This window comes from Cloeon dipterum, chromosome X (genome assembly GCF_949628265.1).
Source record: "Cloeon dipterum chromosome X, ieCloDipt1.1, whole genome shotgun sequence".
NCBI classification, from domain to species: Eukaryota; Metazoa; Arthropoda; class Insecta; order Ephemeroptera; family Baetidae; genus Cloeon; species Cloeon dipterum.
Genome location: NC_088790.1, coordinates 25197882 through 25215477, shown reverse-complemented (window position 1 = coordinate 25215477; position 17596 = coordinate 25197882). Strand labels below are relative to the sequence as shown.

General features: G+C 37.5%; 3 protein-coding genes across 15 annotated transcripts in view; 2 read left to right on the top strand and 1 right to left on the bottom strand.

The window, feature by feature from the left end:
* The first annotated feature begins 427 nt into the window (after positions 1-427).
* On the top strand, positions 428-4227 carry Aps (diphosphoinositol polyphosphate phosphohydrolase 1 Aps). Of its 2 annotated transcripts, none has more exons than XM_065493285.1 (4): positions 428-826; positions 1428-1583; positions 1652-1736; positions 3434-4227. In XM_065493285.1, exons 1-4 carry the CDS (start codon positions 728-730, stop codon positions 3553-3555), a joined length of 462 nt encoding a protein of 153 aa, XP_065349357.1. In that variant the 5' UTR covers positions 428-727; the 3' UTR covers positions 3556-4227. The 2 variants fall into 2 exon arrangements, with proteins under 2 accessions (XP_065349357.1, XP_065349355.1); XM_065493283.1 differs by having other exon boundaries at positions 430-826; positions 1637-1736.
* The window catches only part of Sp1, a 163169-nt gene continuing 149156 nt past the window's right edge, over positions 3584-17596 (top strand). The window contains exon 1 of the mRNA XM_065493281.1: positions 3584-3693. The gene's annotated coding sequence lies outside the window, so the exon portion shown is untranslated. The remainder of the gene's footprint in view (positions 3694-17596) is intronic.
* LOC135946292 (myb-like protein V) lies at positions 5484-17574 on the bottom strand. Of its 12 annotated transcripts, none has more exons than XM_065494451.1 (17): positions 17413-17573; positions 16907-17039; positions 14781-14833; positions 12555-12698; positions 12166-12264; positions 11908-12041; positions 11308-11411; positions 11181-11252; positions 10962-11127; positions 10124-10382; positions 9853-10072; positions 9684-9796; positions 9438-9626; positions 9030-9374; positions 7971-8192; positions 7734-7779; positions 5484-6464 (listed from the first exon to the last, which is right to left on the bottom strand). In XM_065494451.1, the coding sequence occupies exons 3-17, from the start codon at positions 14793-14795 to the stop codon at positions 6346-6348; spliced, it is 2247 nt and encodes a 748-aa protein (XP_065350523.1). In that variant the 5' UTR covers positions 14796-14833; positions 16907-17039; positions 17413-17573; the 3' UTR covers positions 5484-6345. The 12 variants fall into 12 exon arrangements, with proteins under 12 accessions (XP_065350523.1, XP_065350522.1, XP_065350525.1 ...); XM_065494450.1 differs by having other exon boundaries at positions 17432-17573; XM_065494453.1 differs by lacking the exon at positions 16907-17039 and having other exon boundaries at positions 17413-17574.

The following is a 17596-nucleotide window of genomic DNA, read 5'->3' as shown; positions in this document are numbered from 1 at the left end:
TGGTAATACAAAATTTAATTTTCCTGCAAGTACAATTTTAATTATTTTTATAAGATTGAAAAAACGTTATCAAGTTGAGAGACCCTTTTTAATTCATAAAAGTTATAGCAGAAGATACCATGAATATCATTTCTTTAAATTGAAGATAACGAGAAAGGCCAAAGATCCCGAGAAGCAATGCACAACAGGTAAGAGCGTATCTGAAGTGTCCTCCGAGAGGGGCGTGTAGAAAGGATTTGTGAGAAGACGCTACGTTCCTCTTCCATTCTTGTTTCCATTCGATTTTACAATAAGTTCCAAGAAAATGAAAACACGGTTCTTTGACGTAATAAAATAGAGATAACAAAGAGTTGAGTTTGAGCAATTTGATGATTGTGCAACGAAGGTCTAGCCGAGAGCGAGTTGTAATCCTGTGCGCACTCCCCCCTCCGGTCTGGCCAGCTCTTGTTTTGGACTTGGCGAGCGGACCAAACATGGATGCCTGTCACCAACGACATGGAGGCTCTTAGTCGGCCGAAATCGGACCAACTGCAGTTCGCAGGGTGTGCCCAGTAGGTGCAAGGCGGGTGAGCAGCCGATTGGAGGCAGCCAGCGGGCAGACGGCTCGTGACAGAGCATGACCACCGCCTCCAGCCGCCACTAGCCACCGCCGCGACCCCCGTTCTCGTGACATCGCTCCGCTCACTCGCGCGCGTCCGCTTTTCGGTTCGGGGCCGAAATTATAACCATGGTCAAGGAGAAGCCCAACTCGACCAGGATCTACGACAAGGACGGATTCCGCCGCAGGGCTGCGTGCATCTGCGTCAAAAGTCCGCAGGAGAATGAGGTACGTCACTGCCACTGCATGTTTGTGCGGCGCACTGGGTGCTCGGTGGCCTTGATCCTGCGTTGACATTTGACCCTTGACCATACGGAAGGAGACACTGTTTACCGGGAAACAATGGGCCGCATTGAGCATTGTTGGGATTGAATTGGTTGTTTTACGAATTAAATCTCAGAGGAAGGTGCAATAATAGGTCCGAGAAATTATCTTAATCCTGATTTTCAGAGGATTTTTTTTTGTCGGAAATTGCATTGAAGGTTACAGGCCAATAATAAATAAGATTTTGCATTGTTAGCTCTTGTAAATAAGGGTCAATAATGAGTTGAATCTAATAAAATGATATTGTATTGCAAAAATTAAAATAATAACAAAACTGAATTCCAGATTTTGGACATTTTTTCGCTTGATTTGTTCTTCAAGGACTGATGCGAAATAAAAAAATCGTGATTTTCCAATTAGAGGACAGTGCTCTCCGCTTGATTAGTATTTAAAAAAATTAAACGGCACTCTTATCCCAATTGCTCAAGCTATATTGATTTTTTGTTTAGCAAAAATCCAATTTAATATTCTTCAGTAGTTTAAAATTTGGTCCCAATCGTTTCAGGTGCTGCTCGTGACTTCGTCTGCTCGGCCAGACCACTGGATCGTGCCCGGAGGCGGCGTGGAGCCCAACGAGGAGCCCCGAGTGGCCGCCGTGCGGGAGGTGCGCGAGGAGGCCGGCGTGGTCGGCGAGCTGGGCAGATGTCTCGGCATCTTCGAGGTGATTTTGACTTTGAATTGTGCCCTGTATTACAAACGCTCCTATTAATCCAGTCGTGCAATCTGCAGAACGAGGAGCGCAAGCACAGGACCGAGGTGTTCGTCATGACCGTGACTGAGGAGCTGTCCGAGTGGGAAGACTCAAAAAACATAGGTATGCGATAGCGTTTATCAGGATTAGAAGAAATCGCGTTTTTTCTCTTTTTAAAAATAAATGTTATGCCCTAGTAGCTTTGAACACTTAAAATTTCTTACAAATTTTTACAACATCGTCGTTTTATTGTTTTAAAGTAGTCACTTCAAAGCTTGTTAACTTGAATTTTTTATGGCATTCTTCCCAGTGTCTTATGCAATGGGACATATTTTAGTCTTTCCCAATTTCAGAGATGGCAAAATGTGGGTGGTTCAAGTATTTCGGAATGCTCAAAAAGCTCTACAGGCTGGTTTTCACAATTTTCAAGTGGCTTTAGGGACTAATTTCTGGTGGGTCATTAAAAAAAACGGTGTTGGAGGTCCACTCTACTTTGGGCCCCATTTTATCCGCTCGGAAGGGTTACTGGGACCCCATGAGCTCAGATTATGCCAATTTTGTGATGCGCAAAAATGCACCACTGGTTTTTCGCATAAAACCAGCTGGAAAAACTACCAGAAAAGATCACATTTCGCACCAAAAGAGTCAGAAATTTTGGAAAATTATGATGTCTCTTGGATAACCTGTGAATTTTCGCAAAAATTTCTATTTTTGGTAATCCATCATGAGAATTTTCTTTCATAAATACAAATGCATGTCTTGGAAAAAAGCGCAAAATTGCAGGTAAACCCGCAAAAAACAGTTTTTTGCAATGCAGTTGGTTTTCCTGGCAAAATGCGGGTTTTTGCGAACCCTGCGTGAGCTCGTAGCCCTCGGCATGTTGTTCTGAGCAAAGGTTATAAAATATTTGGGTGCCGTACAGTGTCCTAAAGACCTACGCACTACCTAGATACTAGAAAGTGTCTTTAAAAAAGCAAATTATATTTTTGCAATAAGTAATATTCGATTTTGTTTAATATTTCTGAATCAAAAAGCATTGCCGTCTGAACTGAAAAAGGTTGTTTTCATTTTAGAATTTTTTCCAGCTAGTACAAGTCAGAATCACAATGTGTACATAGTCTCGTTTCTATGTTCTTAGCATTCTTAGTCTTCAGACGCAGGGTGTTATAGGTGCATAGAGTTTCTTGGATTAATGTTCTTGTCCTGGTCCTGCCAAAAATGTTTCGAGCGTTTTCCCATCCCTATCATCATTTCCTGCTTTGACCAATTCACTTTAAATAATTCTCCTCCAGCTATTTCCTTCAGTTTAGCATTTTGTGGCTGCGTTAAGAGTAAAATTTCCTTCTTCTTCAAGGCTTGCTCGATCAAAACAAGAACTGGTTTTTCGGCGAGAGCGAATTAAGTACCTCTTTGTATTTAGCACAGATACTGTATAAATTGTGCAGCCATCTCCGAAGTTAATTTTACGATCGAGTTTTCCTGTTATTGTCGACGTCGCGAGACTAAAATTCACGAATATTTTCACTCAATTCAATGGCAATGAAATATGACAAGCGTTTAGTTTACACGTGACAAGGACACTTAATATTAAATTAATTATGCTAAATAATAAAATTATAATGTTTACTTCCCCGTTTGAAACTGCCGCAATTTAAAACATTTTTAGAGATTTTGACACTAATTTCATTTTCTTTTGGGCTGCAAAAATAATTTTTAGCTGTTACCAGTAAATATCGCAAACTGATGCATTTTATTTATTAAAAAGAAAAAACTGCGTGCGTTTGAATTATTAATTTCAATTGTGGAATTTGTTTGTTCAGACCGAAAGCGGAAATGGTTCGCGATCGAGGACGCCCTGGAGCAGCTGAGTCGGCACAAGCCGGTGCAGCTGAGGTATTTGCAGTCGCTGATCAACTACAAGCACGAGCCCAAGGTGACCTGAGGCGGGCCGAGTGCCCATCTCTGCAGACTGTGTGACAGTGGGTGGCTCTGTGAATCTCCGATTTTCTCATTCCCGGGTGGACAAGAAGAACAGACGCCAGATCGACGCACCTTTCCATTGCACACACACATACACACCCTCACACACACACACTTAAACACACACGCGCGCGCTCATTGGCTTTGAATTAAACTTCTCTTTCGGACTTTTTTGTTTGTTTGTTTAATTTCAGTGCTTCAGTGTTTCGAACGGACTTGAATTCATTCACACTTTGATTAAAGCTTGGATCTGATTTAATATTAAACACACACACGAACACACACACACTTACACTCGTCTTGTTATGTTTGAACCAGGCTGACGACGTTTGCGCTTTTGCTGATGGTTCTTTCATCTAATAGAAACGGAATTACTCTTTCTTTCTTTCTTTCTTAGTTTGATTTTAATTTTTAACGTGCTGGATGTCAAAGGGGAAATCTAAGGCACTGAAGAATTATTATTCCTTGCTTGTCAAGTTGTACTTTTGAATTACTGTCATGTTTAAGAACAATCATTTCGTTTGTAAGAAGTACCGTCGATCGAAGGAGATGTCACAGTTGTCTTTTGATGTGTATGGATATATTGTGAAAACAAAAATTCATTAAAACATGGATCATTACTAGCCAAAGCAAATTATTGTTTTGTTTCCTCACCTTTCTTTCGACACAAAATAATTCAATTTTAGTGGAATAATATTGTCCCTGTAGTAATTTAAATTAAAACAAGATAAATAACTATATTTTTTATTTAAATTTGTCAATATATTGAATCATTTTTAAAAAGTATGATTCAAGTTCCAGTAAAATACAAATTTAAAGCAAAATTTCTTTAAATTTCCCTCTGAGATCCAAAAATCCAAATGTTTAGATTGTAAAATCAGGATTTAAAATTAAAATTATCAAATATAAGGGAAATTTATTCACTTTTATGACAACTGAGATTAAATTGTCCAAAACCATAAAGATTTTGATTGAACAAGTCTAGCCAAAAATTACAATTCAAACAGAGTTCCAGTTCTTGCGAAATTGTTTCCATTATAGTAGACGTAAATATCAAGAAAATTATTCTAAATCTATATTTCATGCACCTATGTGAGTAAAATATTACATTTATGTGTAATAATGTTTCGTAACAACTTAATTATTTCAAAAATGAAACAGCTGAACAGTGCTTATTTCGAAAGAAATATATTTTTCAAAGAAATTATTGAACTGAGCGGAAAATTGTCGCTTTTACTGATAATTCAACGAGCTTTGATCAGATCAGTGAACTTGGTTCACATCACTTTCAAGGCGAACCGACATTCAATGGGGTTTAAGCTTTCAAAACGTTCAAACCGATAAAATTTTCTTGTGAGTCACACACTACAGTAAATTTGTTAAGAGCTGCTGACGAAATTGATAAATTCTTCAAAGACATTTAGAACTAGTTTACCACAGCTATAGTATGGAATTCTTGCGTAATAAAGTGTGTCGTACAATGGAATAGAAATTTATTTCATTCTTTGAAATAAAAAAATGTGAATTTTCTGATTTAAAAAATTCCTACGTGTAAGAGACAAAAAACATCAGTCAGCCGATAGTTTGAAAACGATATTATATCAAACCGTTAGCAATTTTCTGAGCAATTCAAAGATCTAGGCAATTTTCCGGAGTCAAAATTCGTCTTGTGAAGTAGATGCCTGCCAAATATCACCACGATTGTAAGAAAACTGGCTTCAAATTTCGAATTCGAACTCGCAAACTTTGTCGAATTAGAATTTTCCTCTGGGAAAACTCTTAATTAGTTGATTACTCCGCGGCATTAATAATTTCACCAAAAACTAAAGCGTCAAATCCTTACGAAACCCAATTTATGAAAATTTGAGAGCTGAAATGAAGCACGTCATGTTTAGGAGCATGCAAAGAAACTTTAATCAGATATATATGTATAAAGCAACATTAAATACTTTTTCAATAAATAGATTTGCAGCAAATAATGTAGTTTTACAATTAAGTGTTTAGACACAACAATCCATCAGAGTTTCAGTGGGAACACTACAGGATATATTTATATATAAATTGAGTTGGCGCATTTCAAAGCATGCTTGCTTAACAATTTTCCTATAAAACACTTTGCGGAAGTGATAATAATTTTGATGTAGCAGGTCTCACGTCAACAAATTACGTCTCATTTTTAATGAATGAACGATCTACAAGCTATTACACTGGTAACATAATATGCTTAAGCTAGAAATAGACAGTTCTGTTGCTTTTACGCACCTATTATTGCTCTAACACGTTTCATGTTTCCTTTTTAAAAAAGTGAGCCGGAGATTACACAAAAATCAATTTTGAGCTTTGGATTGGACAACACCAATAAAATATTTGTGAAAAAGGTGTGAGTGTGTGTGAGGACGAGGTGTGAGAGAGTGTAAATATATAAATACTCTTGTCAAAAATTCCAAAAATGTACACCTATGAGAGAGCAAACTTGCGTTTTGAAATTCCTACAACATTATCCGTTCGAAAAATGCCAAAATCGAATTAGCACTTTGAATGTAAAGCTTTTACGTTATTACGGAACACACAATCAGAGAGATAGCTTTGCTGGCAAGATAATTAATTCAAGCGTGTCACGGGGGAAGACGGGGCAAGAATAAAGCTTCCTAATTCCTAAATTGTTACTGAGTGTGTCATCGAGACTAGACAACGTTATGCCAATGAGTGCCAAATGATTGTATCATTGTAAAAAAAACAATTAATATAGATCTCAATCGAGTAGGTCAATAAGTTGGTTGGTGACTGGAGGTGAGGTCGGTGCTGGATTCTCTTCTTCCAAAGCTGCCGAGCTCACTGCAACAGCGAAAAGTATTGCTCCATATTTCTTGGCTACATACAGAGAATAAATTAACAGTGTTAGTTACATTTGGAAATCAATCAAAATAGCGGTGTGTGTAAAGAGATAAGACTATGTGCATTGATGGCCAAATTTGCAAAGGAACAGCTCAGGGAGGGAAAAGTGCATTATTTCCAATCTGCAGGTCGTGGCACAACGAAAATTAAAATTCCGGGAATTTCGGTTCACCATTGATTCATGAAAAGATTAAATTAAATAATTTTCAGCTACAAATTCACTTTCAAGGAAATCTGGTGATTTATTTATTTGTAGTTTTCAAGGTAACAAATTTTAGGTTCAACGGTTTAAGATACATAAAAACAGATTTTGTACTTTGATTTAAATGAGATTTGGTATGTTTAATGAGATATTCTTTTAATATCTAAAAAAAATCCGTGAAAACATTTCCAGAAATTAGGGAGCTGAGTTTGTAAAAATCTAAATTTTAGAGATTTCCAATTTTTTACTTTTTGATCAAAATATTTCAGAGCAAAAACTAAAATTTCCAATTTCAAGATTGATCAAAACTTCTTCGTTAATTAATAACAAATTATTAAAATAAAAAAAGAGGAGTTAAATTATCTACTTAAATCAGCTTAAGCAATTTTAAGCAATAATTTCATGCCTTCTAACAATTTTTTTCCAGTAAAGAATATTGAATCGAATTAAATATCAATTCCCTAAACATAATAGTTTCCTTAATAGCCTTTATGATTTCCTACTGAAAGAAACTTAATTTCGTCTCTCAGTTTCCGAATTTAAATTTAAATGGTGATTGTTGCGAACCGAAATTTTAACAGAACATAGTGGCAAAACGCCAACATAATTAATATTTTTAATACATTCAAGGGTTCTGATTAGTCATTCTGCATTATTTAAATCTTTAAACAAGAAATACATCAATTAATAAAATATTATTTTATCTGCCTGTGCACTTAAGAGGCGATTTTCTATTTAAAAAAAGTGAAAAAGCGACATACTGTTCTTGCCACTTGACAAAATCGAAGCATCTTGAGGCGGAATATAAGCTTGACTCTAACTACTCAGATTTGACACAACTTCAGCTCAACTCTCGCGTCCGTGCATCGTGCAAAATTGTTTAAACGTTAATTGAAAGGGAGAGCGAGAGAGGTGAAGAAGTGCGAAATCTGTTTAAATATTTACAAAAGCATTTATAAAGTGTGTGTGCCTACGACTAAAAGTTCATCTCAGAATAAAATGCTACGCAAGAGACAACCAGATGAAAAATCTGCGCGTGAAACCTTCTAGATCGAATAGAAGTAGATCTGCAGTTTGCGGTTCGTCGGTCTGATCACATACGTAAAAAGGTGGAAGAGAGAAATTATGTTAAAGGTGATGATGGTTAAGCACCAGAGTGAATTATTGTTTTCCATCGACTACCGAGCCGGCCAGTTAATTTGAAATAATATTTTATTTTTTAAGTGTCCAAATGCGTCCAGCTCGGGAGTCTAATCCAACGACACGAAAGGGATACTTACCACGAATCTGTTGACTCTTGGCGTCTCTCTAGTGAGCACGCCATGGTTTGTTGGCTTGTTCATGCTTTCAAACATGGCCCGCAAGTTGGCCGTCGACTCCAGACTTTCCCTCTCGCACATCTCGTCCCTGTTCTCGTCCTCGTCGTCCTCGTTTTCCCTCTCTTTGTTCTCCCACCTCTCGAATTTGGCCCTCAACGTCCTCGCGTGAGCTGCGTTCCGCGCCTGCAGGACAAAACAATACATAGATTAATTATTATTTTTAAAAAGTGGAACAAAACAGAGCGACAATTGAAAATTATTTTGAATTGTTGGATGCAGTAAGCAGTTGATCCACAAACAATTTGTTCTACAATTTTCAATAATCAAAAAAGGACCTTGTTTCATTTACAGTGCTGCTTAAGCCAATTATGGCTTCGAATGAATCCTTAGGGATGAGTTCATGCATTAGCAACAAAGATTTTCCAGGATTTGGTAGCATCCGTCCTCAAGGAAACTAACAGGATTCAGCGTTGTAGTTCTTAGCCTTCCCTAATATGAATTCCTGATTTTGCAGATATAAGGAAAATAGCCAAATAATTAAAAAATGATTAAAGAATACAGTTTGCACTCAATTTAGCTGAATTTTTTATTTCCAGACAATGTTTAATGAGACAAATTCAATTTATTAATTAATTTGACGTTACAAAAAAATAAAAATAAATACACAGGTTAATTCCAGGCTTTGGAAGTTTATTGGCTAGCTATCAAAGTAAAAATGAAAACATATTTTGAAGAGCTGATGAAATTTCATATTTTTTCTTTGCATTATTTATTATTCCCAATAAATAATAATCGATCGATTTGTCTTGTAGAGTAGAGAATCTTCTTATAAAATGTAATTTTGATCGGACAAACACTGGCTTCACAATTAATATTTTTTAATTACGATTTTCAATAGAGAGACGGTGATTATATCTTGATTAGCATGCAATAATTTATCAAAGCGGCACTCTAGAAAAATTAAACCTTTTCTCCAAATTCAGGATTAACATTCGGAGTATAAGAAACCAAGTCACAAACCGATTTCAAGAATTCATCCTCGATCTTGTCTGAGGCTCTGATGACGCCAGGAATCCTGTCCTCGTCCTCCTCCTCTTCCTCATCGTCTCCCTCCTCCTCTTCCTCAGATTCCTCCTCGTCGGACTCCTCCGACGCATCTGGTCTGTAATCTGGGGGCGGAGTGAAGCATTTCAGCGGCTTAGGGCCGGCTGGAACGTTTTCCCTGCTGCCTTCCATCTCCATTTGGCGGAACAAGTTGAGCATGCGGCTCGCGGTTTGGCTGCGCACCAACTCCTCCTCCATCGGTTTGTCCGCTTCCCTTGCCACGTCGTCATCCCTGTAGATTGGTCTGTCTGGAGAACCCTCCTGAAATGTCATTAATTGCCTCATGTTAACATTTTTTTGCAAAAAAAAAGAGGGAAAATTTACCTTGACAACTCCGTCCCTGGGAGGAGTAATTCTGAACACTTTCTTCGGTTTATCAGGTTGATTTTGTTGATACTGCTCAAAGAATTTAAACCTTGAAGTGATCGTTTCTGTCTCAACATCAACATCGCTGATTTTGTCTGACGATTTAACGATGTCCTCATCATTAGCAATCAAACTGTTTCTTAAGAACTGCAAAAATAAAAATATTTTAGAAATAAAAACAATATTACAATCAGGTCAACTTACAGATATCTTAGCTGACGGAGTGGTGGGTGTTCTGAGCTTGGGAGGCGGTTGGTTGGGCTGTTTGGCAGCGGACTCCATCTCCAGGAACAATGAACGAGACTTCTTTGAGGTAACTAGAATTAAATTTAAAATGTTACTAATATAATTACAAAGATTTTTAATATTGTACCGAATTCCACTCCTTCCAACTCGCCATTCTTGTCCTTCTTCTGGTCCTCGTCATCATCTTCGTCCGCATTTGTGACATCTCCTCTTTCGAAGCGCTCCCTCAGGGCCCTGGCTTGGGCCTGGATGATTTCCAGCTCTTCTGCTGCTTTGCTCGGAGCTTTCTGACTCGACGAATCCTGCACCGCCTGGGCGTACATTTCCTTGACACGGTCGCATTTTCCCTAAAAGATTTTTAAATTGAATTTGCAATTTTTCGTCTAATTTTCTCTTACCATTAACAGTTTTGATCGCAACTTTTGCATTTCTTCCTTTCTCTCCGCTTTCTGCGCTTCACGCCTCTCCTGCGACGTCATTTCCCACATATTCTTGACGTCATCTAACTTTTTGTGTGACCGTTCCCTCTTTTCTCCATCCTCGTCCTCAGATTCGTCGTTCAGATCGCCACCTTCCGAAGCCGAGTCTGAATCTTCAATTGGGATGCCGTTCAAAAAGTCATCATCCACGCCAACGTTCATCCCTTTCGACTGGAACCTGCGTTATTCTTAGTTTTAGTACAAAAAAATAATAATAATAACAGCAGGGTTGACACGATTGTCCGTCTGGTTTAACAACAAAATGTCCAGGTTTTCCACACGACAGATATTTTAGAAAAATTTTGCTAAAAGAAATCCCTGATGAAATTACCGTAAAAGAGCAGTTCAAGAGCTCAGATGTGAAAATTAATTTAAATTTCCTGTTTAGATTTTGAGAATGCAACAGTAAAAATTATTTTGGATGAGAAGCTTTACAAAAATATCAAGCGCCAAAATTGCGGCCAAAATCTAAAACGTCAAATCCCACGAGTTTCTTTGTCAGTGCAAAACTTAAACAAAAATCAGTATGTATTATTCAGAAGCATTTTTTTAATTTACTGTTGACTAAATTATCCGTCTTGTTCTGAAGGACGCTGAATGCCATATTTTAATATCAGAATAAACTTTCATTCGGACTCTCATGAGGTCTTTTTTACCATTTCCGCGAATATTGCCAAAAAAGGAGAAATAAACACTATATAGACAGTCTTTTTGTCACTATTTTACCCCTTTTCAAACCGTGCAAGATAACACGTACTTTGCCAATTTGCTCAGGATGCTTGGAGATCGCTTGACAAAAACTTTGTTGCCTGTAGATTCTTCGTCTTCTTCCTTTCCGTTGGCACTGCTTTCAAAGACTTGGAACCGGGACTTGATGTTGATTCCGCCCAGCTCATCCAGTCCAAGATCAGGCTTCTCGCTGGCTACAAAGACCCTCATAAAAAATTACAATCCAAAAATTGAAACGCTCCTATACCTCTGACAACATCGGGGGGAAGCTCCTCCGGAGTATTTTCACAGATGATCATTTTCGGCTTCAACCTGCGTACTGCATGGAATGTCTTTAAATGATGTATTTAAATTAAAAAAAATATATATCCTACAGGGATTGATATCCTCCTCAATCTCGACGACCTTAGGCTTGAAGAGCTCCTTTAAGTGAGGCTTGCAGTACAGCTCTCCCTCGTGGCTGCCGTACGTGTCAATTCTGCAAAATTAAACGTGAAACTTTCAAATCTGTCAGAAATAAAGATAATTCTCGTAGGCATGACCTGAAACACAAAAAATGTAAGCTTATTTTAAACTATTTCCTCACCATTGGATTTATCAAGAATATATTTTTGAAATAAAAATGGTAAAATTTTTAAAATGGTGAGAGGGAGAGGACGAACTCAACACCTTTTCTAAATTTATAATTGCCTAAATTCACCTAATCCATTTAAAATATTCGAATAATTCAATTGATTGTGCATTTTTATCGTAAAATGGTTTAGTTTGACATGCTGTTCAGCCAATCACGGTAGAAACGACAACTAATTTTTTTATTCTACCTCGTTTGGCTGAATCAATTTTGGTTTTCAGAATTTCAAATGAAATCATTTTACGCCTTAATAGCAGGATTAAATCATCACTGGCGCCAATTGTTAACGGCTCCGCTTCGTATACAGTAAAGACTTTCCCAATTGGCGAATTTGAGGACTTACGACAACTGTTTGTTGCATTCTTTGCACCGGAAGCAGGATTTGTGCCACACGGCCCTCTCGGCTTTAATTTGCTCCATCTGGAACACCTGCCTGTCGCACTTGCGGCACAGTTTCGACCCGGTATCGACCTCCTGCTGTTTAGTTTTTGGACCAAAAAATAAATGAGTCAACTAATAAATAATATCTGCTTTCCCTCTTTGGGATGTTTTCTGTTATTAATAACTGCTTCACAAACGTTAAATAAAAAAAATAATGTACCTTGGAAAACGTTCTTGCAGCTTCGCTCGCGTCGTTTGATCGCACGTGAATTCGAGAGCTGGATTTCTCAATGGCATCAAACTTTGAAAAGCTTGATTTCTAAATTCAAAACAAAAATGACCATTACTTTTGACTCCACATAAAAGTCACTCTCGTTAGTCACTAGTAAATCTGTGCACATCGTGTTAAAACATTCCCAGAACACTCACCTAAAAGCCATTGATTAGAAGTTAGTGTGCATCCAATCACCAATAAGAGAAACCCTTTAAATTCTGTGTTATATCAAATTTCCGATATCAGAGAGAGAATTTCCTAGAAACCTAAATTTTCCGCATGCTGTTAGCAAATCTGGAACGGTGCGTTTTAGTTTTAGTTTGTCAACTACGTACCACAGAAATGCTCTGCTTCTCGATTTTCTGTTTGCTTTTGGTCTTTTTGGTTTTGGTCTCACCCTTGACCTTCTTGACCTTTTTCTTGGGCTTTTCCTCGGGCATTGGCTCCTGAGGCGCCTCGTTTTGGAAGTCATCGTCAATCTGCACGTAGTACACGTTTCAGAAAAATTATATTTACAGATGACACTCGCATTTAATTATTTAAAGCAAAAAGATCCGACTATCACTAATTGTTAGTAACATTAAAAACTTCAGCTATAGACAGTTAAAGATAAGTTAAGGGTGTACGTGTGAGATTTAAAAGCACTAAGACCGGAAGTAAGCGTGGCATTAAAATTTTTTTTTTTTAAATCCTACTGGCTTGTACCCCCTTTGTAAATTTACAGCACGATAATGACGTTTTTTCTTGCGTGTGTATTTCTTTAATTTTACTGTCGATATTTTGTAACTAATCAGATTGAGTCCACGAACGAAGCAAAAATGATTTAACTGCTGGATCTATGCTCCAATTTTCAAAAATTGTTTTCGGACAACATCCTGGCACGCTAGCCAAATTATTTTATTTTTGGGTTATTTTTTTTAAATTAGATCGACATGTTTTCTTGAGAGACTTAATACCAAGTTGCTATTGCAAAAGATATTCGCACAAGTCTTTTAATTTTTTGATCGTATTTATCTTCTAGTTTTACGCATTATTCTTATATCTACTTTTTTGACCTCGATTTTATACCTAGATTTGAGATCGACAGATAATTTCGGCATGTTTGAAGACGAGGGAGAATTTTCTCGAGTTGGAATTCATTTACTAGAAAAACGGTAAGAACCAAGCAGTCAGAAGACTAATTTTTTTGTTGCATTTAGAAATGCATCAATCAAATCAATGCAGAAATCAAAGTTTTTCCAAACAAAGCAATTTTAAAAGTAATAATTTCACTGGAATTAAAAATTTCAAATTGAATGCTACGAGTAGAAAGTTTTGTTTTAAAATATGCAAAAATCAGTTTTTAATATTTAAAATTTCATAACTACTTTAAACAAACTGACGCTAAATTAAAATAAAAAATTGCTCATTCATAAAAAATCGACTATAGTGCAAAGAGAGAAAAAAATCAACAAATAAAAGTGACGACTCGATTATAATGCTACTTATCAAAATTATCTTTCTCTTTGAAGAGGTTTTTAGCGTCTTTTATATAATGTGCAAAAGATCTCACTAAATTTATAAACTACGGCGAAATTAATTTTCCAACCGTGGAAAAGTAGGTGTCCGTTTTGTTAACTCTTTAAAAAAGTGCGGTAAAATATATTAAAAAATGGAGTTTTCATGTCAATTGTCCTCCCTTTTGTCAAGCACTAAGCACTGGTTCTGGAATTAATACCATTTTTGTACTTTTCATAATTTCCTTTCAAAGTGTCGAAACACTTTTGCGGAAAATCGCATTCGAAAAAGTGCAAATCTGTTAATCAAGCGATTTAGCGAGTAAATGAGGGCAAACAAAGTTGGCCCGGTTCCTGCGTTGAAAGTAGTATAATCCAATAGCCTTCCGCAAATAATCCCAAATATCCGACCGCATATAATTCCCTTGTTAATATACGCGCAGTGTTTGTCATCTGATTTTCAAACCGCCCGAAACAAAGCTGGCGCGGAGAGTCGAATGGCAAAACGGAAGCCCCGCAGGTGATTCGTAGACTGGTCGATATATACTTCTCTGCTCTTTCTACTGGAAAATGTGCTCACACGCGAAAAAACACCCCGTATTACTTGTAACTAAAAAGTACGTGTATGTGCGATGCTCGCGAGTAATGTTTCTTTTGCAACCGTAGACGAGGGTGCTGCTCTCGGGTTACGAAAGATCGAGTCCCTGTTGATCACAAAGTCTGTCGAGTGCGAGATGGCTTTATTGGATTCGTTTCACCGCGCCTGCCTAATGCGATTACAGCACGTACGAGAAATAAATATCCCACGTCACGAAGCAGCGTACTTTTCTAAAAATAAGTCGCGTTTTCAAAATTGTCCCATTGAACGAGAAGTTATGTCGCTAAGTTATGCATTTCCCCACGGGAAGCAGAGAGAAATTGGCAGAAGGAGAACTCGACACCATGGGAATGACATGGGAAAGACAAGAAGTATGTGGTTAAAGAAATTTAGTTTTGCCCTTAAGCAGTGGGTGTGTGTGTGTATTAGGCTATGTTTTTTTTTAGAAAGTATCAAGGAAAACTTACATTTTCGGTGTCCATTGCGGATGACGTTTTGTTCAGGTGGGTTGAAGATAAAGCTGGAACAAAATGTAATTATTTTTAAAGAGGAAGTATATACTGCAAAACAACGTTACTAATTGACTAAAAACTAATCCATGTAAGGATTCCGTTTAAGCCAAAATTTACCTAATATTTCCCAGTAAATTTTAAAGTGGAATGATACTGGGCAACAATTAAAAATTATTTAAATTGTTGGATGCCTTAAACAATTGACCGATAAACAATTTGTTCAACAATTTGCAATGATAAAAAAGACGTTCCTACAATAAAAATTCAAATTTTGCCAATTTTCTCCAAAATGTACAGTGCTTGAACATATTTTCTTGGCATATTCCGATTCCTCTCGTCGAGATCTGTCCAACGGTGTATGCCACTTATTGGGGAAACTCTTGGTTTTGAAATTAAATCGGATTTCAAGTAAGGAGACAGCCATTGCCATTTGAAAAGCACGGTAACTTTCCAGCCAATTTTCTCAAAAAATTACAGCGCTCCTTAGGTCAATTTAGGCTTTAACTGAATCCTAAGGGATGAGTTATTGCATTGGCAACAAGCATTTTCCAGGCTTTTCCAGTATCATTCCTCTTTAAAGAGAAAATCTTGGTTGCGTGATTGAAAAAATTTGTCCTATGATCATTTACTTGTTGATGTGTGCATTAATGGATGTTTTGAACTCCTATATGAATTTGTTTTTCTATTATTCTACAACATAATCTGTTGTGATTTTTGGAAGGAATTTCTGTAGCTCTTTAAAAATCAATTAACGCCAATTTTAAACTATTCAGTTAACTAAAAACTAAAATTTTAAAGAGCTCAGATTTATTTTGGACGTAAAGAAAGACACAAATTAAAATAAATGATCTTTTTGAATGGCTAACAAGAAATAAATTAACAGAAACAATTTGAGAATGATTAATTTTCAAGTTGCAGTGATTTAAAATTCTCTATTGTGCCGATTTGATTTTTCCAAAAAAAGGTTGTCTCAAGATTTATAAAAAAAAAATATCGCACTAGTGAGGAAAGGTGAACGCATTCCACGCAAAACAACCTTTCACAAAGACATTAATAAAATCTTTAATGATCCATAAAATATCCGGAACATCCAGTGAGCGTGATGAAAATGACCAGAAAAAATCGTTAATTTGTATTCTTTTGATAAAAAATTGACAATTTTAATTTTTGAACAAATTGGGGGAAATAGATAATTTGATTTGTCGTTTAGAATTGTTGAAATGCGGTTTGTTCTGACATTATTTTACATTAATTTACTCCAATGCCCCTAGTATATTTATTTAATTTTAATTTAATGAAAAAAATCTATGGACAAATTGAATAAAAATTTAAAATTTTCAAGACTTGCAGAGTAAAAACTGCAACAACTGTTTGATTTTCCGTGGTGATTTGCAACCCATTTCAACTGTCACACACACCAAGAGAATGGTTAGAAACGCAAACATGTCACGTCGAAATTCACCCGTTGAAAAAAGGGCGAAACCCGGCGAACTGTCAGTAAGCATTTGCGTCAAGAGCAAATTCCAGCTTGAATTTTTTTGCCACGCCCGAGCAAAACGTGCGTTTTTTATCCATCTCGAGAGGGATGCTGGAGCAGTCACGATCAGCCCGAGTGCAGAAAAATACATAAATCTACGGAGCGCGACGCTTGTTTGAAGAGACGCCCAAATCGCGAATCTTTATTTCGAGGAAGAAGAAATTATATCATTTTATAGCTAGGACGGGGAAAAGTGCACGCGAGAGCAATAATTAAACTGTGCCGTGAGACCGAAAATAATTTTTGCTGCGTGTGCTTCACTTCACGCTTGTTTGTTTTTCCACCAAGCACACGGGATTCAAAGGCAAATGAACCCGCCGCCGTATTATTTTAGCCAGCCGACGGCCGAGATCTTATTTTATTACTTTCAACCCCTTCATTCCTTCCTCGGTGTTGCAAGTAGGCGGATAAAAACACAAAGCAGAGGGTTGTTCTCAGCCTCTGGAGGTCTGGTGAATGTCCAAAAAAGAGTAAAATTAAACGCACGGCACGGGGGGAATTTAATGGTGTTATTTTCGAAGTTGTCCCGATCCGGAGCGCTCACCAAATATGGAGATTCGACCAATGGTTTCAGAAGATGCGGTGTCCGTCCAGTTTCTTACGACCGGTCGGCAGGACAGAACGTTCTACTCCGTTGGGATATTCCTATTTCTCACAAGAAGCCGTCGTGAATCATACTGAGGAAAATAATATAACTGGGAGTCGAGGAGACTGAATGAGGAGTGAGGAGAGAAAAAGAAACATGTGACAGCTGACGAGCACCAGCGTGAGCGTGAGCACCGGTTAACCGATTATACCGTCACGAACTTTTGAAATTCTTGGTGATTCAAGTGCCAAATTTAAATTCATTGGTTAAATTCAGCCTCAAAATTTAATTTTATTAATCGCAAAACCAATTTAAACCTATGTAGTTAATTCTTGATTGCTAATAAAACGCCCACTAACCGATTGTGGCGCGCACCAGCTAAAAATTATTCCGCCAATCAGGCGGCGGTACCAGTGCCGTGCGGCGTGCATACTTTAGTGGCGCGATTTGCACTCAACACTCACCCTTTAACCGCGAGCTGACCTTTAGTAATCGATCCGGTCGCTTCTTTAATGGAACTCCGCCGTTTCAACACTCAGGAAACCAAAACTTCCGTCTAGAAAACTGTAATCGCGTTGCATTAACGTGAGAGGTGCGGCGCACTACGCGTTTGTGGATGGTATTCACGGAATTTTGGTGCGCATGGCT